The 14,631-nt window shown below is 41.2% G+C and overlaps 1 protein-coding gene across 2 annotated transcripts in view; it reads left to right on the top strand.

Moving 5' to 3' along the window:
- The window catches only part of zbtb16a (zinc finger and BTB domain containing 16a), a 146,932-nt gene that overhangs the window by 124,938 nt on the left and 7,363 nt on the right, over window positions 1–14,631 (top strand). For both annotated transcript variants that reach the window (XM_085421217.1, XM_085421218.1), the window contains exons 5-6: window positions 1,781–1,951; window positions 12,634–12,804. In XM_085421217.1, coding sequence (XP_085277343.1) covers window positions 1,781–1,951; window positions 12,634–12,804 — 342 coding nt within the window. The remainder of the gene's footprint in view (window positions 1–1,780; window positions 1,952–12,633; window positions 12,805–14,631) is intronic.

Below are 14,631 nucleotides of genomic sequence, written 5' to 3'. Positions count from 1 at the left end.
CTCTGAATGTTGTGATTGATCTGATATAGCCTAAAGGAAGAAGTATTGTGCTTATGGAGGATCACTGAGTTAGCCAGACCTTAGATGGATTACAAGCTAAAGAAGGAGGAGTGAGGTAGAAAAAGGTGAGAAGTGACTAAAACCTGGATTGTCAGTCAAAGCTATTATCGTACCTGAAATGTCCTGAAGGGATTCTAAAAGCAATAATAGGCATTCATTGGCCTCTTCAGTGGCCTTTTCAATGATAAACGCAGAGAGGACAAGAAGACAGAATTGAAAAAAGAGCAAGCAAGTTTAGATGTAAGTTTAGATGTAGATGTAGGAAATAGATAGATAGATAGATAGATAGATAGATAGATGTTCTGAGCTAAGAAGTGGCTAATTTCCAAAGGGTGATCCTCAAGGTGGCATGAATATGCTCGGAAAAATTAAAAAGCAAAAGGTTGCAAAAACGCTGCCCTGTGTTTGGGGGGGAATAAGTTGGTCAGCAGCACATTTGGAGTTATCCTCCAAGGAGCATGAATATAACTGACATCACATGTAGGGCTGGAAGATTAGTACCTCGGGCTTTCAGTCATGAGTGCTCACCACGGTGTTAATGAAAACTCTACACTCCTGTAGACAAGCCTGATTCCTTTCATGTACAAGAAAAAATGAGAAATAGAGACAGTCCGAAAGTCAGAAGGGAAAGGTTTGTCAATATTTATTTTTTCTCCACTACTTGCAACAAAGTGAGAATTTTTTTTCCTCGTTTCGCTCTTCAGCATCACTTTCTTCTGCTACAAACCGAAATCTCCTCTCTTTACCTGCTTTCCAGCAACTCTTTTCTATCCTTCCTCCTATCATCATTCTCCAGCAATATACTCCCTCCCTTCATCCCGGTTCTTTAGCGTGTAGAGCAGCAGAGACAGTGATTGATCTGGTGTGGAGGCTGTCGTGGGCCCGCCTCCTCCTCCAGTGGTTATGAACATGAGGCGGGCTGCTCTTCATAGATTTTTAAATTAGTGTCAGCTTTGCCCCAAAGATGTGTTATTGACTGATGAAATAGAAACTGAGCTCCAAACACTCAGTCCTTCCCCAGAGTTTTCCCCAGCCTGGTAATTGAAAAAGTGTGAAGGGAGTGTGTTCAAAGGAGCGTGCAGTTGGGTGTGTGTGTGCGTGTTTGTGTGTGTGTGCGTGTGTTCTGCTGTGTTTGTGGGCTCTTTATCTCTGCTGGAGAAAAATGCACAGTGCTCGCTGGAGTCAAGATTCGATTGAAGTATTGCATAGGAGATCTTTATCTTTCTACACACCCACCCTAAAACATGAATGCTGCATGCAACTTTAATCCTATAAATACAGTATTTTTTTACATGCACATGGGAAAAAGTTTTTTGTTTTCCTGGGTTCTTTTCTTTTTCTTCATTCAAATTTGATGTGCTAAAGTTCTCGACATCATACCTGTGTTGTTATCCTGTATTTTAATCACTGTAAGGATACACAGCCGTGTGTGATTGGTTTGAGAAAAGCTGGCTTTGGCTGTCACTCTGGATCTACATTGAAGTGCTACTGAATAGCTCCGTAGTGACAGTGCTTTATTCTTCCTGAAATAACCACTGCACAACTTGGATCTAAGTTGTTTTTTTTTAACACAAGCACCTATAAGGTCATATTCATCCCTTTAATTGCAAAAGAATGGATACACAAAAAGACATGCGACAAGTCAAGAAACGTGAGGTCGGATGACTTTTAATAAATAATGTTTGCCTCGAATTAACTTGCGGTGTTTTTTGCTCCGCAGGCTCGGACATGGCCATCTTTTGCCTGCTTTGTGGGAAGCGCTTCCAGACCCAGACAGCATTGCAGCAGCACATGGAAGTCCATGCCGGAGTTCGCAGCTACATTTGCAGCGAATGCAACCGGACTTTCCCCAGCCATACTGCACTCAAGCGTCACCTACGCTCACACACAGGTCAGTGAAAGCCGCCTGTGGTGATAAGGCGGCGATATCATTTCACCGAGGTGTTCCATGGGGCGTTATCTGTCTATTCATATCCAGCCTTTTCTCTTGGTCTGGAATATGCGAATGCTGTAACAAATTAAGTGCAGTAGTCCATAATACATTCTCTGTTTGATCTTGGGCGACCCGCATGTACCCACACCAGGTCGGAAAGGTAATCCCTTTGCTCTTTTTTTCTGTATCCTAGAGTCTGCTTTGATTTTAATTCAAAATACCTCCAAAAGTAGGATTCATCATAATTAGATGTCTGAACCACCTCCTTCCTAATGCTAAGGAAGCACATCCAGAACTAGTCCCTGTAATTCCTAGCTGAGTAACAGTCACCTTCCAAAACTTTGAGTATATAGTAGATGAAACACGAAGACCTGACAACTGCAGCCATTTGTTTTGTTAAATCAGTGCACTTATACAGCTTAGCCTTTTGATTCATTTCCTTAGCGTATTTAACAAAAACAACTCAAATCCTTCTAATAAAATGGATGGCATTGCGCACTAACAAGTAGTTGATATCTTTAACTTCTAAGTAGTTTCCATGAATGACATGCTAACTCATGTGCACAGAGTCTGTATTTTTTACTTTTTAAGGTTTCTTCAAGTCCAAAAGCTGCTGTGTGTTTACTTTAGGATGGGAGTTTTAACTTTCACTGTCCAGGACAACTGGGTGTGATAAGAGAGAGTAAAAGAAGTGATGCCACTGCCTTTATTTCCTTTTCTTTAGGGCAACAAATACGATACATACATGAACTCTCATACAACTTACACATATTTAAGCTCGTCATACCACAAAGGACCTTCATCACATATAGGATGCCTGAATGAAAAGGTACATAGACCCATATGAATGGTAGTGACAGTATCACTCCCTATCAGATATCCAGTTCTCTTATCAGTTAGCCAGGAGCGGAGCACGTGTATGTAGATAAAGGACTTTCAGGTGGAAGCCTTAGTAATCACCAAAGTATTGACTATTGGAGAAATGATTAGTAGGAATTAATAATGGCAGAATACATTTTCCACCCAGCTCATACTGATGCCAGATTTCCGTTTTATTTATCGTGCATGCCCACACCTACTAGACCACAGACGTGCAGTCCCTGTGGTTCCATAAAATCTACATTTATTATTATTCCAGCTGATGCTCTACCCTAAACGGTACATATTCTTAATTTTTGTGTGTGTTTAATGGAGGCTAGTATAATGTCCAGCAGTGTCCCATAATTCAGGTCATCTGAGTTCATTTTTAGCATAAAATAAAATTCATTCTCAAACAACACGTAGGGATAGGGTGGCTAGTAGGGCTGGGCCATATTATACCGTTCACGGTAATACCGGTATAATGTTAGGCAACGATAGGAAAATGAAATATCGCGATAGAATGGGAGTAAAACGCACATGCGCAGTGCCTTTGTTTTCATACGCACATGGCCGATTGTTGAGTGAAACAAATGAACCAGAATTGGTTTGTAAAAATGGTGCAACTTCAGTGATGTGGAACTGGTTTGGCGTTTGTCCGTCAGATACACGACAAAGCACATTTTTTTGCAGAACATGCAAGCGGCCGTCGTTATTGTCGTATTTGTCGGACTAAGATGCTCTTAAATCTGGGAGTAATCTGGGTCCTAAACTCCGTAAACCTTCAGGTCAAACAACACTGCAGCATCACTGAGAGTTTAAAAACTGTCTAAATTCTTTCATCTTTAATAAAACGATCAGCATTGCTGCTTTACCAGGTGTAACTATGAAGTTTAACTTCCAGGCATCCATGAAAACAAAATTTATTACATTTAACGGAGTTAGAAGTTAGCAGGAAGCTAGCGGAAGTTAGCTCGCTAGTTTCGCTAGTTACCCAAGCATGATATAGCATGTTCTGACTGAGAGATTTCTGAATAAATTCAAACGTACAGCTCTGCTATCACTTCCAACATAAATGAAGACGGGAAACTAAACAGCAGTGACGTTTGTAGGGTTACTGAAGTTGGGCTAGCTGGTATATAATGATGTGCTACGTGATCGCTAGCGACACAGCTATGTTAGCATGACATAAACAGTGAAGCTGGAGGACGAACACTAACACTTTTCCACTTATAAAAGTTAACGTGCCTGATAGTTAGAGACAAATGCAATCGCATGGCAGGATGCTGTAAACGGACCAAACTTCAGTCAGGAGAACAACTGAGATAATCCATCCACAATACGAGGTTAGTCATTAATATACTGCAACAACATGGGAATAGAGCAGCTGCCAGAGAATTCAACATTAATGAATCAATGGTACAGAAGTGGAGGAAGCAAGAAGAATGAGTTTAATAAAGTTTGATTTATCTGACTGCCTTGTTTCGCTTAATGTGCCTTATAATCCCGTGCACCTTATGGTCCGAAAAATACGTACTGCACACTGCAGTTTAATGTTGCAAAGCACCTCTTTTTAACTTCAGTGGATATTATACATGGTTATGCTCAGGATATGTCAGCCCATTTCTAGTGGAAATGCCTTTTGGTTAAACTTTCAGCAAGGAATTTGTATTCGCACTGTTAAATTTTTATATAGCTTTAATGTACATAAAAACCAGCTTCTTGTTTAAGTGAAAATAAAAGGAAGGTTGTCTTTTTGCACTAGTAATGTTGTGGAGTTGTATTTTGTCTTGCATCAATTATATCGTCAGTTATATCGTTATCGCAAATTTTCAAATATATATCGTGATAAATATTTTTGGCCATATCGCCCTGCTCTAGTGGCTAGTACAGCACAGCCAGCGTAGGGTTGCCATCGACAAATATAGGTATACAAATAAAGAATTCATGTTTTGTTTGTAGCAAATTTGAGTGAATTATGTTACCACTTTCCTGTTACGCTGCTGTTTTTGCTCATCTGAATAAACAGTATTAATTCAGGTCAACACAAAATGAATTCTGCAGCAGTCACAAAAAGCGTATTTACAGCAACTATTTTTTTCTTGTTGTTGCTGTTGTTGGGTTTTTTGGTTTGTTTGTTTGTTTTTTTCCCCCCTTTTTGTCAACTTGTAATACTCACGGTGTTGGCTCTCTACTGAGATGAGGCCAGGATACTAATACATTTTTGCGAGGGAGCAGAGGTAGCCTGACGGATGCGGCTATTCAGAGTAAAGAGAAAAAAGCCGTAGCCATGACAGAATATGAACACATGGAAATGAATCCCATTTCACTGGCAAGGGGATGGACGCTTTTTTCCTTCCCCCTCTCTCTCTCTGTCTCTTAGCCAGCCGCCTGTCTGCGACCTTAAATAACAGTCTCACTGTCAGAGCCGATTTAGCTCACCGGCTCACGGATAAATATTTGAAACGAAAGGCAGTGAGATGAGAGCAGTCGGCCCTATTTACAAGTCAGGCGGATACACCATTAGTGTGTGATGGTGGCAGAAGCCGGGGGGGGTTGAGGTGGCGGAGGAGGGACGGGGGGGAGGCGGACGTGGCTGCTTGAGCCGCCTGTACAGTAGCGGTGCACACATCTGTTCTATCTACCAGACATTGGAGGGGACACATGCAGCGTCTCTGATCCACCTGCCCACCCGGGCGACGCAAATGTCACCTCAGCTCGTCAGTGGAGCTGCAGATGAGACTTTGCAGCCTCCTGCCACTTTGAACCTCATCCCATTGTGGGCGTGTGTTAAATCACAATGAGCCAGCCGTGAAAGCAATCGTTTAAATATGATGCAGAGCCTTTTGTCAGGGGATTATAAAGTCAGCAACTCGCACAGCCATCATAGGCGCCAGAAATAGGTCTAATTTACCCTCCAAAAAAAAAAAGTAGAGGCATGGTGTTCCTCTGCATTTACACTTTGATGTTAATAATCTCATTCACACTTTGCTTGGTAACGAGGCAAAAATAGTGCTTAAAAACAGACAGCTAGACAGCGTATCCACCTTAGAGAATCAGCCTTATAACTTTACCTTCATGTGATGCAGAGACACATGCACTCTCACCTAGCAAAGTTCAAGTTCGGATTTTTGTCTAATTCTTTTCTTTATATTTTGTTATTTGTTCCTTAATGTATCAATGTTGTGTTTTCAAGTTTTATCGGATGCATCAAACATGCAGAACCCATAAAAGGGTTGGTTGGGTTAAGATGTGGAAACGATTCAATTAATAACGCCCTAATTAACTTATTTTCACTTGTATCAAACGTTAGATCTACACCTTAACTAAAGTGCCATCCTCGCTTGTTTTGTGCATGTATTTTCTAGGAGAATATTCCATTCAAAAAGAAATATAGATTAAGTGAGCATGCAAAGGGGTGTATCTGTAAAGATAAATTAGACGTTAAGCCTGTCTGAATGTAGCCCTAGAGGCAAAGCTGCAGTAATGTAAGTCTGTAAATGTAAATAAATTATGTCCGTCTGTAGGGCTGGGCGATATGACCCAAAATTCATATCTCGATATTTTTTAGCTGGATGGCGATATAAGATATATATCTCGATATATTTTTTTAAGCCATAAAGTAAGAACAAAAATAGTTCTTAGTCAAAGCTGTGTCCCAGATGTCACACAGGCACTTTTATTAACATACAGCACAGATGTACATGAAAAATTACTCAAAATTAAATTATGAGCATTCATTAAATAATAATGCTCCATAAATAAAAGAAAACAAGGTTGTTTTTGTGCTAAACAAAGAGCTCACAATTGTGCAGTCAAAATGTAAACTAAAAGACGCTGAGCGTAATAACAAAGACAGACAGATTTCACAGCTGCTCTGTTCCCAAGTTTTACTGTGTGACTGATAGCCTGGAGTTTGAAATCCGCTTCATAACCACGTCTCTTACAGGTGCCATTTATGGTCCTTATACACACACAATACGGTAATATTACGTTGATGCACAGTACGTATCACTCCGCGAAGCTCCTCGGTAGCCGTAATGCGCCGACAATCTATCAAGCGGTGCAGCTCCGTAGCTTACCAAAGTCGTACTCAAACATTTTTGACAGATTGCTGAGCGCCGTGTACCACATAAAATCGGTTCGCGGCCACCAAGCACAACCAGAATTCATACATAAGGCGCGCTATCAACTTTTGAGAGAATGAAAGGATTTTAGGGTTAGCGCTGTTAGCTCGTTAGCGCGGTTAGCTCGTTAGCATGTTTAGCTCGTTAGCACGTTGACGCCGTCCAGCCCCACGCATGGGGCGATGCGCAGTAACTCGTTAACGGAGATTTGCCGTGTCCGTCTTGTCGCTGCCTGCACGTGAAGCGATGGGGTAGGAGGGGGAGTTGTCTTCAGTGAAGGCGAGGCGGAGTAACGTTGCGTAGAGACAAAAGTGGACGAAAGAGAGGCAAACTTGCGGCTCCACAACTATAATTATAACGTAACATAGACTATATCGATATAAAGGATATTGTCACATCTTATATCTCGTATAAAAATATATCGATATGTTTTAAAAACTCGATATATCGCCCAGCTCTATCCGTCTGTATGTTCTTATCAGCTAGGATCTTTTCTCGTCTGGATTCTGTAAGTCAGCTCAGCTCAAGACATTTGAGTGATTAAAAGCAAATTGCATAAAGAAAGCTGCCATGTATTGGAAAGGAAATCTTTAAACCAACCAAAGTTTCTGCAGTAATGTGCATTTGCTTTATTTATTTACTTCTAGTTAAGTTTATGCAAGCGCCAAAAAGCAGATAAAATGGGAACCATTGGCTCTTCCTTCTATAGTTTTAGTTCTGGTCCTAAAAACATCAAAACCGTTGTCATTAATGCTGATTAATGGCATACGCTATCAAAGACAGTTTATCCATATTGCAAAAGCTAACAGTGCTTAGTAATTGCTAACTAATTACTTTGATAAATGGAAGTAGTGACTAAGAGATGTTTCCATTTGGTGTCATATTTTGTCTGGATTAATAAAGACTCATCACTGAACACATTTAAATTTAAGATCTGAGATATGTGTAAATTACTTTTTGAATGAAGGTTCAGCTCTATAGGTTTTCTCTCGATTTAAAAATGATTCCTTAAAAAACTGTGCTTTAAAATAAAAAACCAAAATGAATTTTTGTTTCATGTAAACTCCAAAATTTAAATCTAAAAAAGCATATATTATAATAATTGTGACATCATTGTATATTTTCATGTAAGTATTATATTATATTATATTACACTTGCATTATATATTAAAGCAGCACAACAGTGTCCCTGTTGACAAAACCTGCTTTGCAAAGGGAGGAGAAAAACCTTTCACATGCCGCCATTTTTTTCTCTTTGTTTTTCTAATTTTGGGAAAAGCAGTTAGTTATATGCCAAGTTAAATTACAAAATTAATTCATTCTTCTTGTCTGTTCTCTTATTCTGATTTAGTGATGGTTGATCTGTTTTTGTTGTTTTCGGAGGGTGTGCTCATTCAGACCTGGAAAAATTGTATTTCCTCTCATCTGGACTTAAGGCAGACACTGAAACATGGAAAGTAATTGAAAACAAAACACTGCAGGAGAAACGCTGATCCATATTATATTACCGTAATAATGGCTTTTCAGTGGCAGACTTTGGCGTTTAGGTGTGACAGTTGTGTGGTAAATGAGGTTTGGATTAGGTGTCTTTGTTCCAGTGCGCGCAGTTGTTTCCAGCACACAAATGTATCATGGATGCACTGGTTCCTTGCAGGTATTTTCCCAGAAGCACGGCTCAGTTTTGACAAAAAATCCCCAGTAAATACCAAAACCTCAATTCCTGGTATTCAACCTTAATTTTTATGGACAGACAATGGCAGCTCATCTTCCATACAAAGCATTCTAGATATTGCTTGGTTATTGGTTGACTCACTATTCGGTTGTATCAGCTGACAGCAGAAAGCAGCAAAAGCACTTTTATGGACATTCATTACGCGTGCTTCATTTTACCTGTCTGCAGCTTTATCTTTTGAACGCAGCCTTGCTGGTGCGGGCTTTGACACTGGATCACCGTTTAGGACGAGGAAGCAGGAAAAAAAAAACAACCTGATTTAATGGTGTTTATTTCAGCATCTTAATCTTGCCATCTCTCTTTCGCCTCCATCACTGTGTTTTCATTTTCTTCCATCCACCTGCGGTTTCATTACCTCCCCTTAACATCCTATTGCACATTCTTACTGCGATGTTGCCTATCTGTTAAATTTATTTTTGTCTTTATTTCGCGCATGTAGTACAGTATAGGTTCGAGCACTCACACACAAATGCACAATGTTGGCTCATAAAAAGTGGCAGTCATAGCAGCTGTGTTATTTTTCTTCCCCGGCACCACATGCACACAGACATACACACTCTCTCTTTACAGACCAGACCTTCATTAATATTCTGTTGTTGTGCACTGTCTGTGTGTAAGTGTCTGTTTTTTTTTTCCCTTTTTTTTTTTTTTTTTAACTCTGGGCCAATTTGCTGTCTGCTGTGGCGGGGTGTTTTGTGTTCGCAGCTGTATTTGATAGTGCTACAGCCAGAAAGAGAGAGAGAGCGAGAGAGGGCTGAATTGAATTTAGAGAGAGAGAGAATGAGGCAGTTTCTGGTCCTGGCAGTGATGGAGCCTGGTGATTTACAGCCTCTTACCGTATATAATGAACACGCACCGTGTGCCCATGGGCACAGGAACCCTCAGCAGTCCTTTGGGGTGTCAAAGGAGGTGATGAGGAGGGGTCAGGAGACGCAGGTGGTGATGCTCGGGGGCACCCTTGGGTTCAGTCACCATGCTGTGGTTCCACCTCACTTTGCCGGGTCCTCATCTGTCGCGTCCCTGCCATGTGGTCACGCCACAGAGGGATGGAGAAATGGAGAGAAAATAAAGAGGAAAGCAAGAATTGAAGGATGGAGAGATGGGGGAAGTAATAGTAGCAGATTTGGGATGGACGGAGGACGTGTTCCTATTATTCTCCGCCTCCCATGAGAATATATCCTGACAAAATGAAGCCTTGTCTGCTCCTTTACATTCTCACAATGTGATTACAGAATTGTGTCCGACTTATATAAAACTCTGCAGTGCAACTTTGCACTTTGGCGTCCCCGAGTGGCAATGGGAGATAACATGCGTGATGAGCATCCAGCAACAGGGTGCTTGAGTGAGACCGAACCCCCTCTGTATGTTATACCACGGTTATTTTTTAGCTTCTGTTGATACCAGAAGCTCCTTAATTAGATTTACACTGGGTCTCTAAGCCTGAATATTATATATTTGTTGTCTATTCATTATATATAGCTAAAGCAGTTGTAGCCAGCACAGACTAACAGAGGCACCCTTACTTTAGCGCAGTAACTGTAGCATTGATTTGTGTGTTTGGGTATAGGAAAACTATTTTTTTTGTTTTGCATTGTTGTCAAATATGATTTTGAGGTTGTTTTCTTCTTGCTTTTTGTTTATTGCTGTTATTTCTTGTAAGATTTGCATAAATGTCTACAGTAACTTGAGATAAAGTCAGTGTAAATGGGTTAAATTGAAGTGATTTATAAACCAAATCTAAGCTTCAGATCATTTACAAAGCTATAAGAGAGATCATGGACACTCTCCAAAACTCTTTATTGTGTTTTCCAATTTAATTTAAATAGCACTAACTCACCATCACAAACATACAGAATACATATTGTGTAGAAATCTGTATTGTGCAGAAATCCTTTATTATATTATCAAATGAATCAAGTTCTTTCCTACTAATGGAAGATTTTTGATGTTTGCCAACAGCACACGTTAGCACAGAAACATGCATCTAAACGTAAATAGCCCTCCACAGACATTCTTCGAGTATTAGCATCCCACTTGCTGGTTTGATTGGAGGCCTTAATTAAAGGCAGGTGAATCTGAGCTCAATTATTATTCTTGCAGCGTCGTGCAAGCCCACCGAGCTCTGTGATGGATTGTGATCTCTGCTGTGGTTGAAACGCTAGAAAGAGCATAATGTCTTACAGCGGGAGCCACTGATAACTTCATGCAGACAAATAAAGACTGTCACTTTTATTGATTTTTGCCCAGCCCCCACCACTGCCACCATATACACCCACATCCCCTGCTCCATCCCTGTCTCAGTTTTATCCCTCCCCCTTTACCCCCTCCAATCCCCAGCATTCCCTTTAATGGGAATGCATCCAGCATCAGAAGGCTTTGAAAACATTTCCCTCCCCAAAAGTATAACATAGCCGACACGTGATCAACATTTAAAGAGTATCCAGTTTACATTCCTTTCCCATCCTTTCTTTGTCTCTCCTTCTAAATAAACCAGTTACATGTGTGCATACTCTATGTGCATACATAAAATCTCAAATAAAATATGCAGGATGGAAGTGAAATAGTCTCTTAACAGCGGGGCAGTGGTAGCAGCACATAACGAGAAATGCAATTTATTCTCTGGCACGTTGCTACTTGGACAGGCAGATAATGAAAGGCATAGGTCACTGATGGTGACTTAAACCTGCAGCGGTAGAGTGAAATACATTAATAAATATCCACAACATTACTTGGATGGAGAGTGTAACACTGGGGGGAAGCAAATGACGCAAGAAGCAGCCCCTCATCAAACACGGAAATACAATTAGTCTTTGGACTGCTGGTGAGAGGCTCCTGCAAATCATAATATCCCTGATCACTGACATCTGAATATGCATTACAGCAGCCCTGTGGGGACCTGTGCAGTGGCAGCATGAGGGGGAGAATGTTATCATTTTCATTTCTGAAAGCATGCATGCTATACAACCGCCAGCAGTCTGATGCCTACAATAACTGCGATGTCTCAGGAAGGAAATATGATGCTATCTAAGGAAAAATTAAGGAAGGGTGGAGACGGGGCGTAAGGAGGCTAATATAAGCCAGTCAACATGCTGCCAGTGAATGTCAAGACATGGTACATTTATCTTCATTTACATTTTTAGGCATTGTCATTTAACCGTGATGATGACACACTGTCTAAAATACAAATATTGTGTTTTAGGACCGGCTACATGGCAGTGATCGAGGATGCAGAGTAATTTGGACTCTACGACTAGACCAGTTAAAGACAAATGCCTGAATTTGGGTCTGCTTAAACACATATATATCCAAGGATAATAGATTCTGTGATGACAAACTCACTTCTTTATCCTAGGTTTGCACATTAGTTAGGTGATCCATTAGTGCATTGTGACACTGGGTCTGCATGGTCAATAATACATCTCGAGGCTGGTGAGCAGCCATGACAGGCTACAATTATTTAAGGGTTTGGACAAAGCAAAACAACAGCGCAGGTGATTTGTAGACAAAGACAACAGATGGGTTATACTTGTCTGCTGTTATTAAAGGCTTTATGTAGCTACGCATTGGAAGATACTGCATGCTGCTCTTGCATTGTGCACAACCCCGACAAAATAATCAGATAAAGTAAAACATTTTGCAATGCGGCTTCCTTCACAGTAGCTTTCTAATTTTTTTTGAAGGTGGAAGCTATTTTCAGACATTTGACGTTCTTCTTTGTCACAATTACTAGAGTAACACTTGAATTGTACATGTAAATAAAGACAAAACCTAAGCTTCTTGGTGCTGTCATTTGCACTGAGTTGTCATTAACCCTTCGAGCTATCTTTTCACGAGCTCAACCAGTGCAGTCTTTAGCCTTTTTATGATACAATGTCATCAGCAGTTTGTGTGAATGTGTCCTATTTTTTCTTTCCACATTTTAGCCGGGGACCACCCATTTGAGTGTGAGTTCTGCGGGAGCTGCTTCCGAGATGAGAGCACGCTGAAGGGCCACAAGCGCATCCACACCGGAGAGAAGCCCTATGAATGTAACGGGTGTGGGAAGAAGTTCAGCCTCAAGCACCAGCTGGAAACCCACTACCGTGTGCACACAGGTACTGTGACCAAAATAAGTAAAGGCTTTAGCGATAATGGATAACAATCAAAGCATTCGGAACTATTTATTCTCACTTGATTCTGTGTTGTTTGCGGTAGAAAATGAAAATCTATCGTGTGCAACACAGTGTAGCATCACAACAACTTTAGCTTTTTGTTTCAGAGCAAAAAACTGTAGAACTTCCTGTTCAACATTTTTCATATATACTCAGTTAACAAATGTTTTGGTGTCTGTAGAGGCCCAGTGACCCCCAAACTTGGGCAGGACAAAAATGGATGCCAGATCATTTCAGATACAATATGTTAACAAATTAATTTTGCAGGTGATAGCAGCTATGTGAAAAAGGCCAGACTAGTGTTTTACACTTGCTTTTGAGTCTTTTACTGTACTAAGTTCTTCTCACCTCACTTGCAGAAAGAGCATAAACTGCAGTAATGAGGTGTTCTAAAACATATGGTGCATGATGGGGGAGCCTGTTAAGGGACTCTCTTCTAGAAAATCCAAGTTGCAAGGCGCAGACCAAACCAGATGAATATCTTTGTTGCTGAGATACAGTAGATGAATGTCTCAGAAGACTTTGTATTGATCTTAGTATATTTAGAGCCCCATAAAGATGTTGACACAGTGATAAGCTAGGTGCCCTGGAGAATGAGTGCGTGCTACGTAGCAGAGTGAGCGAGGATACCACAAGTGCTCACCAGGATGGCACACAGCCAAAGGTTTATGCTTCCTCACCATCCCTTTTTCTCAAACACACACATAGCAGCACCCTCCCATCTCCCATTCAATAAACCAGCTGTTAAGCCACACTATCAAGGCAGCCTGTCCAATAATTGGCTTCCCCCCCCATCCACCCTTTCGCCTTTTGTGTTGGGGAGGGGGGCTTTGCGTTAAGCTGGAGAGCAACAGCAGATAACAAGAGCAAGTGACAAGCTCACAGTCAAAGGCCACCTCGCACAAAAGGGAGCTGCTTGATGAATCATCGACATTGGCAACCCAACCCAACCCCTCCCCGACCCGTCCTCTCCACACATTCCAAATGCCAATGGCGGATCAATACCTGGGCCCTATTTGCAATTCATTATTAGCTGGTTATTTGAAGCGACCCTGTTTACAGTCTGGTTATCAATATCAACATCATGCAGGTGTCCACACTGCTACAAAGAAGCGCGGGGCCTGCAACACTGTATTTATGCTTATTGGCTCAATGGAAGCGTAACCCGGGCCCTGTGGAGGTCAAGGTTAACCGGGGATTCAAAGGAGCAGACGGGCTGGGCAGCAGAGGCACAAAGTCGGACGTTTCGCAGCACACATGCGCAAAGATCTAGCTGAAAGGTGACAGCGAGCGCTGGGCCAGATCACTTCCGACAGCTCATTTCAAATGCCATTGGTAAAGGTCAGCATTTACATGTCTAATTTGCGTCTGCCGGCTTGAGCGCTGGTGGATTATTCCGTGCCATCACTCAAATCATTAGCACATTTAGGCTGGCCGCTGTTGCTGAATTGAAATGTGCCTCTGGAATATAGCAGCCCCCACAGCAAGAAAGCAGTGTTGCACTATGATTTATGACACTTGCAGGAGTTCTCGGTGTCGTCAGCTGTATTTTCTTGTAATGTGCTGTAGATTAGTTGATTAGATCATATTCTATAAAAGTAAATACGCCTGGAATTTCTTTCTTCTTCTGATTGTACTGACTGGTTCTTATCACAGGTAAACAGGTGATATGATTTAGAGAGTCTCTTATAACTCTTGTATTCTCTAATTTGGGTCATTTTGAGCATATTTCTACCGCTACTCACTCTAATAAGTACTAAGAGCTGAATT

The sequence above is a fragment of the Rhamphochromis longiceps genome, linkage group LG10 (assembly GCF_057381845.1).
Source record: "Rhamphochromis longiceps isolate RC_006_pf linkage group LG10, R_longiceps_female_GT1.1, whole genome shotgun sequence".
Lineage (NCBI taxonomy): Eukaryota > Metazoa > Chordata > Actinopteri > Cichliformes > Cichlidae > Rhamphochromis > Rhamphochromis longiceps.
The sequence above is the reverse complement of the archived record's forward strand: the minus strand, read 5'-3'. Positions and strand labels throughout refer to the sequence as shown.